General features: G+C 36.4%; 1 protein-coding gene and 1 long non-coding RNA gene across 3 annotated transcripts in view; one reads left to right on the top strand and one right to left on the bottom strand.

The window, feature by feature from the left end:
- LOC115294719 overlaps positions 1-669 on the top strand; it is a 29,065-nt gene extending 28,396 nt beyond the window's left edge. Inside the window, exon 3 of the long non-coding RNA XR_003910085.1 lies at positions 539-669. This is a non-coding gene — a long non-coding RNA (uncharacterized LOC115294719). The remainder of the gene's footprint in view (positions 1-538) is intronic.
- Positions 1-12,323, bottom strand: part of WDR36 (WD repeat domain 36) — a 42,754-nt gene extending 30,431 nt beyond the window's left edge. Inside the window, exons 1-6 of one of the 2 annotated variants that reach the window (XM_029942688.1) lie at positions 12,052-12,323; positions 9,848-9,875; positions 7,897-7,997; positions 3,182-3,299; positions 2,107-2,239; positions 551-605 (exon numbers count right to left, since the gene is read on the bottom strand). In XM_029942688.1, the coding sequence (XP_029798548.1) occupies positions 551-605; positions 2,107-2,239; positions 3,182-3,299; positions 7,897-7,997; positions 9,848-9,875; positions 12,052-12,213 (597 nt within the window). In that variant the 5' untranslated portion in view covers positions 12,214-12,323. Of the gene's footprint in view, positions 1-550; positions 606-2,106; positions 2,240-3,181; positions 3,300-7,896; positions 7,998-9,847; positions 9,876-10,751; positions 10,768-12,051 lie in introns of those variants that run through there. The other variant, XM_029942689.1, reaches the window with a different exon arrangement.
- Between the last annotated feature and the right edge of the window lie 4,252 nt (positions 12,324-16,575).

Raw genomic sequence — 16,575 nt, 5'->3', positions numbered from 1 at the left:
TAAGCAACAGACATTTAGAAGGACAAGGGTACACTGGCAGGATAGGTGTCGAATGTAAGATTCTATGCAGACCTACGTTCAATCATCATTCATTCATACATGTTCTGCAGACTCATAAAAACATCCAATTAATGAAATATTAGGATTTGGGCCCCAATTATTCCAAGCTACAACACTCAAAATTCTGACAAATTTCTCTGCATGACCTGTAATCTCCCTTGCTGTACTCAACAACTGTTAACTCATCTCCAACATCTGCACTCTGCACAAGGCACTGGACTGCACACTGACAAAATGGTCAGGAAATACTTCCACAGCAACCACAGATTTAAGAGCCTAACTCCAGGCAAAAAGATTTCCATAAATGCTTACAGGCAAAAGCTTTATTCTTTTTTTTAATGACATTTCCAAAACACTACTTGTTAGGGCAATATTAATAAAAATAAACTAGTTTATTGTCTTTAGGTCTAAAAAATATGGTTGACCCCTGAAACTTAAAGATTATACTACTAACTTCATTTCTTCTTTGACTTAACAGAAAAATACCAACCTGCTGAAGAGCTGTTACTCCAATTTTCCATCCCAGAAATGTATACAGAAGCTTACTACAGGAAGAAAAACAGTTCAAAGCTTTTATTTTTTAGGGAAACAAAATCAACTATATATTAAAAAGTGAAATAATAATGGGTGATATTTAAGTTGTTACTCTGCCCCACACTATTTCAAGTATATATATTAACTATTTAATACTCAAAAAAAAACAATTCCATGAGGTACATATCACCATTATCCAGGTAAGAAAGAAACATAATTATGTGAAACAATTAAGCTAAGGTTATATGGCTAATAATTCATAGAGCCCAGACAGACCAATTCCAGATCCTATCTATGCCCCATGCTGCTAGTAGCTACTATACTATGCCAACGCCTTAAGAAATAGAAAAAAACAAAAAACAAAAAAAAACAAGACTAAAAATCATTTTATATTATAGACTGTAACAAAAAACCATCTTAGAATGTAGGTGGATCTTGTTTTTTCACTGCAATCTATTTCTAGAAGAATATTACCAAAAGGGATATAACTATGATACTTATGTTATAAAACTGTTACAGGAAAATAGTGATGCTGTTCTAAATTATAGACTCAAACCACAAATAATAAATAAGTCCAGGAAGAAACAAAGATTCTGAAATTGTTATAATGATATTCAGTAAATATTAAATCACTTAGTAAATTCAACAAATGGGCACAGATTAGTTTGCTCAATGATTATCCAATGAATATTTAATGTACAATAGTGTGTAAACATCATATAAAGAGCCTCAATATATAATGTAGGAGTAGAGATAATACTTCTGTCATTATCCCCAAGCCTATAAGGGTAGGTAGTCAATATCTGTTAAATTGAATGAAAACACTGATTTAGAACTATAAAAGTTAAACCTTTGATAATCTTACTTTCCCTTTCAAATTTATGAGGGCTTTAGAAAGTACAATTTGGATGGTCAAATATTTTTGTCTTTTTCAGGCTATACAAAGACTTAGCTACCACTTTTTTCTCTAGATAAATGTTCAAATAACAGGTAGAAGTACTCAAAACCATTTATCTAGCCCTCCAGCTATACCAATAATATTATAGTAGATGTTCAACAAGTTTGTGGTTGATCATGAAAGTATTTTTACCCGGAAGATGATTCCTAAATGCCAGAACTAAATTAACAATGATTGACTTTACCTTCTTCTACCTTTTCAGTTTATTGAAAACTGGACGCCGTCCAGTGGCTGACACATAATTATTTTCTTACCTTATGTTACTTTACTAGAATCTTCTCTATAGCTATATGGATTCTTTACAGATTAGGGCCTTTAGTATATACTTTTCAATGGGTATTTATGAAGCTGCCTGCCATGTGCCAGGACCACATGCTACCTTTTGTCTATGTCATACAGTGAGTAACAACTCCAAAGGTAGGTGTATTTATAGAAGGCCCAACAGGTAGACATATAAAGCCAGGGAGAACTGGGAGGCTTAAGTATGCATTAGGGAATGATAGATAAGGATAAGATGGGAACCACCTATGTTATATTCTAAATAAAGTGCTTACTTGGATTTTACATTCCACAACTGTAGGCTTCCTTGTTCACTGCCAAGAAGTATTTTATTCAGGTAGGTACTTGGGTGCAAAATTGCAGAAATTTTAAATACTGATTTATCAAAAGACAGTTGTAGGTATTCCTCTACAAAAGTAAAAGTTATAAACAACATGTAATTATTTTTCATATACACATATATCTAGCCCTTAAAGTAAAACTAAAAATTTATGTTCTAATATAAATCAAAGACTTACATACTAACCTTTATACACTCCTTGAGAAATCAAAACAAATGTGATGAGGAGCAACTTGTAAATGTAATTTAGACTGTCAAAGTTTTAAAAAATTCTGATATCAGTACTATTAAAAATTTTACTCATTGCTGAACTGGTTTATAGGAATAAAAAATAAGGCTTAAAAAAAGGGATCAGCTTTCTAGTTTTATCATTTGATCAACAGGTAGAGTGAATATTCCAAGTGAAATACTTATACTGAGCTCTTCCATGGAGTGAAAGGCCAAGTATCTAGGGAGATTGATGGGTCACTCAAAGATGTAAAAATTAAGAGGCAAACCTTGGTGAAACTAAGAACACTGCTTCTCATACATTTCCACTGAACATAGCTGGGTACGACTGTATTTAGACTATCAAAGTTAAAGAACACTGACTCATCTTCTTAAAAAAAGAATGCATCCTTTCTTTTAGATTACAGGATCTTCAAATTTACTACCATAATCTCCTTTATGGAAAGTTGAAATACAAACCAAGAATTACTCAGGTGTAATCATATACCAAAATGCTCTCTACAGAGAAAATAATTAACATGTTACCAAGCTTGGAGAACTGCAATGGAAAATGCATTCGCTGAGATAAATAGATTAAACAGGTTATAAATACTATAGTTAGCTCAGCTAGCTAACTAAAATTATTTATCCATTTTTTTACTCAGAACCTTTTTTCTCATATATATTAAAGAGTCTAAAATTTTTTCTGATTACATGTGAAACTTCTGACATGGAAGTTGTGTTTAATTTTAGCTACATACATACTATCCCCCAAAATAATGCAATAATTGGCTCATTCTTACCTTCTGAATATATATGCCAAATAATAAGAATGCTGTCAGTATCAACAGAGATAATGTGATCTCCAAAGGGTTGCAACAGATGGATTTCTGCTTTATGACCCTTAAAGGTGTGTACTACCTACAATGTTAAAGTTCAAAAGAATTTCATATTATAATTCATTCAACATTTAATATTATTCATATTAACCAAAAACATGCTAATCTTTAAGATGCTCTCATTCAGAAATGTGATTCAACTTCTGATTATCCAAGGTTTGATTAACAAATGGCAAGGAACCAGGCATTTTCACCTGCTCCCTCAGCCAGTCCAATAATAAAGAAGCAACAACTAGAAACATAGCAATGAGACCTCCGACGCTCAGCTTCACGCCTGAGCTTAGGTAGGCCACATACCACACAGCTGGCTGGTTCACCCAACCCAACCAGCACAATTCCATGCATCCTAAAAACATGTTTATTTTTTAGAAGGCTGACTCTACAAGCTCCATCATCAGCTGGCTTCCAGATGAGACTGGGAGGATGGAGCATTCCTGTTCTGACACACAGAGACCCTTATCCTTACAGTAGTTGCATTTCTCAAGAACTGCAGCCTGTTCTCTGTGGTTTTAGTTCTCACCAGATTCCAGAAATGCTATTTCTTCTCCTTGTCCTTTTGACCCTAGAAGTGGTAACACATTCCTACAATTTCTGATGCCTTGCCACCCTTCTCTCTATATATATCTTCCAGGGAAAACTACAAACTGCAGTATTTTGTAAACAACAACAACAACAACAACAACAACAAAAGACTGGACATTTTTCCTGACTCTAAAAATCCAAACATCCCATTAAAGAACTCCACAGGTAAACTGCCTTCCTCTGCCACAGGCAGTGATGATGGAGGACTCTGGGAACAAATGTCAGTGCAAGTCAGATCTTGACAAGTACTCTGATCTGAATGCTTCATTGCCTAGGCAGCCATACTGCCACTTCCCCCTTCATTCTGGATCACCAGAGCCAGGCCATCTCTCAAGGCCGTTTTTCCAGAACAAACTTAGAAACCAAATGAGAGATTAAGAAAAGACCCTCCCTTACCAGTGTAGAAAACAGAGAATCTAGTTTTCTCTCTATAGAGAACAACCACTTGGTTCTTAGAAAAGGAGTCATGGGCTAAGTTGTTCATAATGAAAAAGTCAATCCACATAAAGCAGTGGCAGAAATAAAATGAAAACATGACAGTCCAAAACCTCAGGGATGCAGCAAAGGCAATATAAGAGAGAAGTATATAGCAATCTAGGCCTTCCTAAAGAAGAAAGAATGGTCTCAAACATACAACCTAACCTGTCACCTAAAAGAGTTAAAAGAGAACAGCAAATGAAGCCTAAAACAGCAGAAGAAGGGTAATGATTTTAGAGCAGAAATCAATGACAGCAAAATAAAAAAAAAAAATAGTAGAAAAGATCAGTGAAACCAGGAACTGGTTCTTTTAAAGAATTAACAAAATTGATAAATACCTAGAAGGACTGATCAAAAAGAAAAGGGAAAGGACCCAAATAAATAAAATCACAAATGAAAGAGGAGAGATAACAACCAACATCATAGAAATACAAACAATAAAGAGAGTATTATGAGCAATTATATGCCAGCAAATTGGGCAATCTGGAATAAATGGACAAATTCCTAGAAACATAGAAGCTACCAAAACTAAAACAGGAAGAAACAGAAAATTTGAACAGACCCATAACAAGTAAAGAAATTGAATCAGTAATAAAAAAATCTCCCACAAAATAACAGTCCAGACCGGATGGCTATCCAGGGGAATTCTACCAAACATTAAAGAAGAGTTAACATCTATTGTTTTTAAGCTGTTCCAAAAAATAGAAATGGAAGAAAAACTTCCAAACTCATTCTATGAGGCCAGCATCACCTTGATTCCAAAACCCCCCAAAAAGGAGAACTACAGACCAATTTCCCTGATGAACACAGGTGCAAAAATTCTCAAGACACTAGCAAACCAAATCCAACAATACATTAAAAGAATTATTCACCAGGATCAAGTGGGATTTATTCTTGGAATGCAGGGCTGATTCAATACCCACAAATCAATCAATGTGATATATCACATTAATAAAAGGATAAGAACCACATGATCTTCTCAATATATGCAGAAAAAGCATTTGACATAATACAGCATCCTTTCTTGATAAAAACCTTCAAGAAAGTACAGATAGAAGGAACATACCTCAAGATCATAAGGCCATATATATGAAAGACCCACAGCTAATATCATCCTAAGGGGGAAATTGAGAGCTTTTACCCTATGGAAAGAAACATGACAAAAATGTCCACTCTAACCACTGTTACTCAATACACTGCTGGAAGTCCTAGCTTCAGCAATCAGAGAACAAAAAGAAATCAAAGGCATCCAAACCAGCAAGAAGAAAGTCAAACTTTCACTCTTCACAGACGACATGATACTCTATGTGGAAAACCCAAAAGATTCAACCAAAAAAAATGCTACAGCTGATACATGAATTCAACAAAGTCATAGGATATAAAATCAATGTACAGAAATTGGTTGTATTTCTATACCAATAATGAAGCAGCAGAAAACTAAATCAAGGAATCTATCCTATTTAGAATTACACCAAAAACCATAAGATACTTAGGAATAAATCTAACCAAACAGGCAAAAGATCTGTACTCTGAAAACTATAGAACAGTAAGAAATGGAAAAACATTCCATGCTCATGGATTAGAAGAACAGATATTGTTAAAATGTCTATTCTATCCAAAGCAATCTACATATTCAATGTAAGACCTATCAAGATAAAAGCAGCAATCTTCACAGAGCTAGAACAAACAGTTCTAAAATTTGCATGGAACCAGAAAAGACCCTGAATAACCAAGGTAATATTGAAAAAGAAAATCAAAGCAGGATGCATGATAATTCTGGACTTCAAGGTGTATTACAAGGCTATAATCATCAAGACAGTATACTACTGGCACAAAAACAGACAAATTGATCAGTTGAACAGAATAGAGAACCCAGAAATGGACCCACAAATGTATGGCCAACTAATCTTTGACAAAGCAGGAAAGAATATCTAAGAAAAAAGGCAGTCTCTTCAGTAAATGGTGTTGGGGAAATTAGACAGAGACATGCAGAAGAATGAACCTGGACCACTTTCTTACACCACAGAAAAAATAAACTCAAAATGGATGAAAGAACTAAATGTAAGATAGGAAGCCATCAAAATCCTAGAGGAGAAGACAAGCAACAACCTCTTTAACCTTGGCAGTAGCAACTTCTAACTTGCCATGTCTCTGGAGGCAAGGAAATAAAAGCAAAAATGCTATTGCGACCTCATCAAGATAAAAAGCTTCAGCACAGGGAAGGAAACAATCAGCAAAACTAAAAGGCAACTGATGGAATAAAAGAAGATATCTGCAAGTGACATATCAGATAAAGAGATAGTATCCAAAATCTATGAACAACTTGCTAAACTCAACACCCAAAAAACAAATAATCCAGTGAAGAAATGGGCAAAAAACATGAATAGACACTTTTCCAATGAAAACATGGCTAACAGACACATGAAAAGATGCTCAACATCATTCATCATCAGAGAAATACAAATCAAATCCACAATGAGATACCACCTCACACAGAATGGTTACTAGTAACAACTCAGGCAACAACAGATGCTGGCACAGATGTGGAGAAAGATGAACCCTTTGCACTACTGGTGGGAATGCAAACTGGTGCAGCCACTCTGGAAACACTACGGAGGTTCCTCAAAAAATTAAAAATAGAATTACATTATGAACCACCAATTACACTAGTAAGTATTTATCCAAAGTATACAAAAATTCTGATTTTAAGGGACATATGCACCCCAGTGTTTATAGCAACACTATCGACAATAGCTAATGTATGGAAAGAACCCAAATGTCCACTGACTGACTAACAGATAAAGAAGATATGGTGTATATATACAATGGAATATTACTCGGCTATCAAAAAGAATGATGTGGATGGAATTAGAGTGTATTATGCTAAGCAAAATAAGTCAGAGAAAGACAAATGATTCACTCATGTGAAATTTAAGAAACAGAAAAGATGAACATAGGGAAGCAAAAATAAGATAAAAACACAGAGGGAGACAAACCATAAGGGACTCTTAAATAGAGAATAAACTGAGGGTTGTTGGCAGGGTGGGGCTTGGGGGGATGGGCTAAATGGTAAATGGGTGATGGACATTAAGGAGGGCACTTGTTGGGATGAGCATATGTTAGTATGAGTCACTAAATTCTATTCCTGAAATCATTATTAGATTGTATGTTCACAACTTGGATTTAAAAAGAGAAAAAGAAAAGCATCTCTTGGGAAAGAATTTTCAAAAGCATTTTCTAAATCCAATCCCATGCAGAAATACAAAGTAGAAAGCTCAGGAGATAGAACCCAACTGGGTGGGAAAATTTTGAAGAAGCTGCCCAAATAATTCCAATGTTCAATCCTGATGAAGAAAACTGAAGTACCAGTTTTAACTAATTTTGAAAATTTGATGAAATCAACTTTCTCTTCCTCCAGAAAACCTGATAAATGTTGAAAATAAACAAGTATATGCCAGAGCATCCCAGCTGAAGAATAGCAACATTAAAGTTCCTTCCACTTTCACAGCAATTAACTACTGATTGCAAAAAACACATTAAAATAGGTCAGTGATACAAACCTCTTTATTACGGGCAAAAGCAGAGAAAACATTCCCATAAGCAGCAAAGACTAGCCTCCCATCAGCTGCCATACAGCAGATATCCTGTGGGACAGAGTTACCTAGGCAAAAGGAAATATAAAAGAAATAAGAAATGGAAAGATCTTGGCACAGATAGAAATCTCAAGTATACATATACCATTTTTCATGGCTATAATTTAAAAATATGTGTATATGTATAGATATATGAATAAAAGCTAATGATCAGTATAAATTTGGCTTCAATGTTATTTTATACTTCTAATAATAACTACCAGACTGAGAATATTAAATCACCTTGATCTTCCCTAAGAGAAGTAATGTCTAATATTTATAGACATAAAAATACAGTCCTAAAAAAATGAAAAGTGGAAAAAATTCACACTTCATGTTAAAAACTGGCAGGCAGTCAGTCATCTGCCCTTCATGTAAATGCCTTCAGGAACATCACATTTACTAATAATTCTAGCAAAAATTTTAAAGTAAATCAAGACCTAACCCTATTTAACTCTATACTTTGGAAAAACCTCAGAAATATTCCATATTTCTACACCCTGAACCTTTAAACGAACAATACGGAATCTACTCCGTCTTCTCTAAGGCAAATATACCTATCGTCTCTAGCCACTTCTCACACAATATGATTTCTTCACTCCTCTCTATCATGGTCACATTGGCCTTTTCTTTTTATTTCTTATTTTAGGGGCAGGAGAGTTGGAAGGTAGATGATTATTTTAAATATTTTTCATGCTGCATATTCTACTTTCAGATTTCATTCCCAGGGCATCTGGGTGGCTCAGTCTGTTAAAACGTCTGACTCTTGATCTTGGCTCAGTTTGTCACCTCAGGGTTCGTGAGCTCAAGCCCCACATCGGGCTCTGTGCTGACAGCGCAGAGCCTGCTTGGGATTCTCTCTCTCCCTCTCTCTCTGCCCCTCCCCAGCACACATGTTCACTTGTTCTCTTTGTCAAAATAAATAAAATAAAACTTAAAAAGAATTTCATTCCCCAAATTCTATTTTCATAGGTTTATCATTCATTTTGTATTCAACTTAAGTTATAGTCCCCTTTTATAATCTTTTTAAAAATTTAAGTTAATCAGACATATACACTGGGTTCCTTATAGCTCTCCTCTGATTCTGTTACAAAGATTACATTTCATGGTTATCCAACAATCTCTCAGCCCTGGCAGGCCCCTTATACTGTAAAACAGTTTCCAAAAAAATAAATACTCCTTCCATTGGAAAAAATATCAAAATATAGGAAAAGAGAAAGCTCTTCCTTACGGCAAAAGGAACGATGGAATCCAAAAATCACTATTTGCTAATCATCATTCTAATAACTGGTTAAGGCAAGAACCATCACTAAATGATAAAATGGTGAGTAAAACTTCCAAGGGTAACAGGATATTTGCATAGTTTCACTGTATGTAACCACAAGATATTTATTAATTACAAAAGGTAAAACTTTAAAATGGAACCTCCTGACAAACATCACCTTAAAAAAATGATCAAAGTTGCCACTGTCAGGAATAGAACTAATAGCATGTGTCTGCTAATATAATTTACTGAGAATTCTGCATTATTTGTTATTCTTGCCATAGTGCATAACTTGAATCTAATCATGAGAAAACAGCAGAAAAGGTCAAGTTGAAGGACATTCTAAAAAAGAACTGGCCTATACTCTTCAAAAATGTCAATGCTGTGAAACACAAAGTCTAATGAACTATTCTAAATTAAAAAAGACTAAAGAGACATGACAACTAAATGCAACATCTGATCCTATCTTGAACTCTTATTTTTTAACTATGTAAGTTTATCAGAAATATACAGTGAATTTCTTATATATTCTGTAAGTCTTAAATTAATGTCAAAAACTTAATATTTTTCAAAGTCACTAAACATGAATAAAGTCAAGATCAAGTTTACACTTACTTACTGCCACCAAACTAAGTTTCTGAACCTGTTTTAAGAAAGAAAAACATGATTAAATAGATTATAATTGCTTTTGTTAATGAAAATTTAACACTTGAAAAATAAAATATAATCTCATATACATAAATTTGCTATGCTATCTTTCCCAAAAAATGTATTTACTGACCCTAATTCTTCATTATTAGGGAGGCTTCTATTTTCAACTATTTCATCAGGAGTTGTGATGGAAGGGGAACATGAACATTTTCATAAAGAGTCATACAGTAAATATTTTAGGGCTTTGCAGACTATCTGGTCTTTGCTGAAACTACACAACTGCTAATAAAACTTGAAAGCAACCACATATAACATATAAACAAATGTGTATAGCTCTATTCCAATAATTTTGATTTATGTATACAGAAATTTGATTTTCATGTACTTTTCACATACCATGATATATTATTTTTATTTTTATTTTTCCCCCCAACCATTTAAAAATGTCAAAACCACCTGTCTCTGAAGCACACAGTGGTATAAGTGGAAATTCAAATCCCAGAGATGCTAGAATCCTAAGACTAAAAGGGCCCTTGGAGATCAAAATATATATCCTGTATTTCTTACATGTAAACACATACAGGTCTCCATGCCATGCCAAGATTTAATTATATTGCGTCCTACTACTGTGCAAAATTTACTTGGAGATCATTATATTAGAATAAACTCATACACGGAAAAATAAATAAAAATGTCACAGGTATACAAAAACAAATGGGGGGGGAAGGACTGGCTTGCAGGCTGTAATCAGCTAATCCCAATCTATGGTTACTGATCCAGCACTAGGACCCTGACAAAATTAATCAACCTCCCTGTTTTCAAATTCCTCCTCATCTGTAAAATAAGAATCAAAATAGGTACCGGGCACCTGTGTGGCTCAGTTGGTTAAGCATCTCACTCTTGATTTTAGTTCAGGTCATGATTTCATTGTTCCTTGGATGGAGTCCCATTTCCTCACTGTCAGTGCAGAGCCCACTTAGGATTCTCTCCCCCTCTCTTTGCCCCCCCTGATAGGATAGTATGCCTGTGCACACGTGCTTTCTCTCTCTTTCTCCCTCCCTCTCTCTCTCAAAATAAATAAACTTAAAAAATAAAATAGGCACCTGCTTTGTGGGGTTGTTAAGAGTATTCAATATATAAAATCTGTCAATGGAGGCAGTCAGAATTAATGTTCAATAAATGTTAGCTGCCATCACCAGCATCATCTCCACTTTGGGGATGGCCCTCACTTTCCTTTTCCACTAACTCAACCAGCTACCAACAACCACCTCTTCTTGCTACTAACCCATTTGCTTTACACGACCCTTCGAAGAATACAACTTTACAGCTCTGTTTCCAGAAAAAGTGCTTAATTAACACTGGCTATTATCATCCCGATCATAAAGAAAAGCTCCCTGCTTTCATAGAGCATACATTCATTTGGAAAGATGAAGGAAAAAAGTAAACAGCAACAAAAGACTATGATGAGAAGTTAAAGGAGAAAACCAACACTAACAAGCAGGAAGGCTGGGACAAATAACTTAATTGCTGAGATTGTTACTTATTATATAAGTTACTTTATTATATAAAGGTGCTGCGGGAAAACGGTTAACGATACGTATCTCGCAAAGAAACTGTTGCAAGGCTTAGATTAAGAAGCACGGCATGAGACCCTCAATGTTGATAGAAAGTAGATACTCAGTTGAAGTTTAAGGAAACTAGTGTGCTATCAAATGTGAATAGTCCTCAAAATCATAATTAATCCGACACCCTCCAAATTCTTCCAATGTAGTCAATCTCTAATCCAGCATGTCAGAAATTGAACAATAAAATGTCTTACAAATTTTTCCCATTAAGAGAGGGCAGAGACTGGTCTTGATCACGTTTACCTCTTCCAGAGAAAATGAGCAGATATTTACTGAACAAATACATTGCTATAGAACTGAAACGTTCTCTGATACTTTTCCCTAGATGGACACCCTCCGAAACTCGCCCCAAGCGGAAGGCAAGGGCTACAACAGCACGTGGATGTAAAGCCGTGATAAAACAGGGCAGGTAGAAGTTACGGAAGAGACAGCAGGAAGGGAAGCCCTTGATCAGTGGGGGAGGAGAGGAGGACTGCCCCTGGAGAGAGCTGGGGGCCGAGGAGGGTGGTTCCCGGGAAGCGGGCAAAGGAAGAAGTTACTCACGTCATAGGTGTGGAAGCTCTTGCCCACGCATGTCGTCACATAGAATCGGCGCTTCAGAGCACTGAACCGCACCACGTGTGGAATGTCGTTGCTAAAAAGCCCCAAAGCCCGGAACCCCGCGAACAGCGCGCTGCTGGTTCGACCTCCCGCCCCACCCTCCATGGTACTGGGGTCCAGGCTCCTCTGAGGTCCAGTCCCGATGAAAACCGCGGATCGGCCAGTCACCGCCTCTCGTGGCACAGCTCTCTGCCCGCTCTACAGACTCACAAGCGCTTCCGGTTTCCTCTGCCAATCGGTTGGCAGACACTGCTCTTAGTGCAATTGAAAAAGAACTCCCACCGGAGCTTGCAGGGGACGCGCAAATTTGGTTCCGCGTCGTTGTCTCCAGGGTTCCAGAAATGCTCCCCAAGCCTGGTGGGATTGGAAAAAAAGCTGGAACAGAACGGTGGAGAACCGGGAGCAGCAAGGGAAGAGGAACTAACTACCCTGACAGTGAAGGGAAACCAGACATAGTCTTGACAAGAGTCAAAAGTGCAGTTATAAAATTGTATTAAACCATGACACTATCAAGAAAATCTTAACACTGGATATTTGTTGATATTAAGAAATTATTGTTAATTTTTACATGTGATATTAGTATTGTGATTATGCTTTTAAAGATTTGTATCTTTTGTAGATAGATAGCGATATATTTATGGATGAAGTGATATATCTGGAGATTTGCTTTAAAAATAACTGGGAATGAGGTGCGATAAGATCAACTAATACATCCTCTATGAAAAAGTTCCCACCTCTCACAGTAGCCCTGTGCATATGACATGTATCCTTGCCCACCGTCACAGCTAGTATCCCACCTCAAACATAAGAAATATGTCTGATAAAAGAGTTACTTTGATAGAGTAAATAATAGATGTTTTGTTGAAGGTTAGCGAACTTGGTAAAAAAAAAAAAACTGAAAATCATTAACTTGTTTTGGCTTCTGTAAATTTCTTTGCAAATGTATCTCTCTGTTCACTGTTCTGACTATGTGGTGACCGCTATGTGGCTCTCTGTTAGAATTATCAGAAGGTGCTAACTTCGTCTGTACATTTGCCTACTTTCTAAACAGACAACTTAGATGGTAAATTTCACTCCCCCCCCCCCCATTTGAAGCTGACCAGACAAAGCATACACGTGTGAAGTCACGTATTCACTATCTCATGGAACCTGGAGTGCCTAACTATAATTGGTCACTTCAAGACCCTCTTAAGACAAAGAACTTTAAAACTGATAGGGTCCCGCCAGAACTACTGTCTGTAAAAATGTGACTGGGTGTCCTGAAATGCTGTAAACTTTCATTGGTAACTAAATGATGATGTTTGATGCCTTGCTAAAGTCAATATAGGCTCACTGCTACCTTTGTTCGGGGCCATTCTCTGCCCCTTAAGCCCAGGGAGATTAGGTTTGGCCTGGCCATAAATAAAAATCTTTTTCCAATTCCAGAGGCTGAGTGAGTTTAATCCCACTGTGGTATAACAGTTTAAACCCTGTTATTTCTAGAATTATAGGACTCAAACCTAATCCTAAGAATTCAAAAATCTTCATGCTACCACATTACACCACATTCTACGGTAAGGTCAGCTAAATAAGCTATCGGGCCCATACCCCGAAAATGTTAGTTTATACCCTTCCTGTACTAATTAAACCTCCTATTCTCATTATCATTATATCAACCGTCATCTCTGGAACTATAATTGTACTAACAAACTCCCACTGATTAATAATTTGAATTGGCTTTGAAATAAATATATTAGCCATTATTCCCATCCTCATAAAAAAAAATTCAACCCATGAGCTGTAGAAGCATCCACAAAATATTTCCTAACACAAGCAATTGCATTTAGATGAAACAGAGATGATAATTGTTTAATCTGGGGATTGGGTATTTGAGAGTTCACACTACTACCCCTATGCTTCTGCATAAAATTATAATTTATAGTAATACAAAGATTTTTTGTTTGCTTTTTACTGAGTTTGTTTACAATAAAAAATTGTAATGTTAATGTATTTTAAATCTCTAATGGAAATGTGTACAAATGATTTTAACTACTAGATAAGCATTTTTAAGTTTTGTAAATTGTAATGCAGATGTTGCTTTTATAACAAAAAAAAAACTAAGATTTCTGCATATATTGACAGTTTGGGAAGAAAATTCTTAAAAGTCTTCAGGCTTTACAGTTCACAAAGCCTTAACACCCATTATTTTTTATATAATCCTTAAAGCTTTGAATTTAGGGCAAATATTATATTATTGTTTTATAAATGAGGAAACTGGTTCACGGGGTTAAGTGACTTGTACAAAGTTCTGAGATTATTCAGCATCCAAATCCAGACTAGTCCTAGGTTTAGAAAAGGATGAGAAGAAGGGGGGGGGCAGGGTGTCACTAAAAGGCAGTTGGATGATAGGAGAAGTATGCATCCAGCAGTCATACTTTCAAGACCAAACCTTCGGTCACACGTGTGGATTCACGTTAGAGAAGGAACCCAAAATTCCCAGAGATTACCTAATTTACTAAGGGTCATTTAATTAATAGTAGTGAGCAATTTGAACTTAGGTCTGTCTGACAATCAAATTTATGTTCTTTAACCTCCATCTTGACAGTGAGTGAGCAAAGTTTAAAAATTAGAGCCATCGCGGGAATTCTAGTAATATAGTAGCAATAGATACACATGCCAGCTGTTGTGCTGTAATCTTCTAAGGGGGGGGGGATGTAGGGGCTGAATGTGAATTTTCCAGTTTAATCATTGGCCAAAGTTTCTTTCTCCCCACAAGTTGCCTCCTTGAGTTGCTTCCTATTCAGCTGCCAACAAAGTGTGTAAATGTATGGTGGGAGAAGAGGAACTAGCTATTACTCTTTTTGCTTAGAGATGTCCCCAAGGATACTAGTCACAAAGAATAAAAGAAAATGTAAATGTAGTAGAACATTGACAGATGATCATTTTCAATTTGATTCAACACACTGAGGCTTCACAAGATTCAGGTAAATTAAACATGCAGCTATGTCATGTAATCATTTCTAACTTTTTAAAAAAGGTTAAATATAACTGTTTCAGTGTAGTTTCTATAATACAGACCATTTCTTTTTGTCAGTGACTTCCTGCGTTGTGATCACCAGCCTCCAAGATGGCCCTCAATAATTTTTTCCTCCTAGTATTCATGGCCTTGTGTAGTTCCCTTCTGCACTAAATAGGGACTTGCATAACTAGGCTAAGTCATAAAAGATGTTGAAGATTTTGACTTGCTCCTTTTGGGTCACTTGCTCTGTAGGAAGCCAACTGCCATGTTGGAAGGATACTCATGCAGTCCTATAGAGTGTTTCACATGGCGAGGAACTGAGAGCCTCCTGCCAACACCAGCATTACCTTACTAGATAGAAGAGTAGAAGCACCTTTAAACCAGATGCTTCAGTCCAAGCCAAGCCTTCACCCTTCAGGTGACAGCAGCTGTGCTGACATCTTGACTGCAATGTCATGATATAAGAAGTATATGCAAATATTTCAAAAATAAGAAACTGATTTTCCTAAGAAAACTCTTGTTTTGCCCCTATATATCATTCACACTCTCCTAATACACTTTATATCTGTATTGGTTAGAAATATTTGGGTCAGGGGGCGCCTGGGTGGCTCAGCCAGTTGAGCCTCTGGCTTCAGCTCAGGTCAGATCTCACACTAGTGGGTTTGAGCCCCACGTCGGGCTCTGTGCTGACAGCTAGCTCAGAGCCTGGAGCCTGCTTCCTGTTCTGTGTCTCCTTCTCTCTCTGCCCCTCCCCCTCTCATGCTCTGTCTCTCTCTGTATCAAAAATAAATAAAACATTAAAAAAATTTAAAAAAAGAAATATTTGGGTCAGAAGTGCAGAAAAACAAGCAAACCTTAAAACAAAATTATTTTGCCTTGGGTAGGGTTAGGAGCTGATAATGCATATAGAAATAAAGGAAAAACTAGAGAACCATGCTTTAGAAAGGACAGGAATTGGACCTGATCCTACTAATCTCTTTTTTTACCCTCCTTGCCCCTGAAGCCTTGAGTCTGCTCCTTTTGGGTCAGGAAAAGGAAAATGTTAAGAAAACATTGTATTTCAAGGATACTCTTTGTAGTAATCTCTTGACTGTCAAATGCCCTCTGTCTCATACATCTTGACCAACTCTTGATCTTTCTCAAGATCCGAGTCATGCAGAGTCCATTCTGACCAGTCCCTTCCCTTAGAGTTCTCCCAGTGAGAGGTGAAACTTATTTTTATGCACATTCATAAGAATGACTATGACGCATCTTCAAAGACAAATTTGAGGATCTTCCAAGTACCATCTTGCATTTCATTTAGGTGGGCCTGGTTTGAGCCTACAAAATTCTGCAACTCCGTAGACTGGGAGTCAATCATCAATCTGATTTGCCTGTACATAATCCTAATCTCTATAATTCATCATTTAGCTTTAGAATTGCAGATATTGGACAACTCAGTTTCCCTCTTTTTGGTGAGGATTGGTGTG

Source organism: Suricata suricatta, chromosome 6 (assembly GCF_006229205.1).
Source record: "Suricata suricatta isolate VVHF042 chromosome 6, meerkat_22Aug2017_6uvM2_HiC, whole genome shotgun sequence".
Lineage (NCBI taxonomy): Eukaryota > Metazoa > Chordata > Mammalia > Carnivora > Herpestidae > Suricata > Suricata suricatta.
The sequence above is the reverse complement of the archived record's forward strand: the minus strand, read 5'-3'. Positions and strand labels throughout refer to the sequence as shown.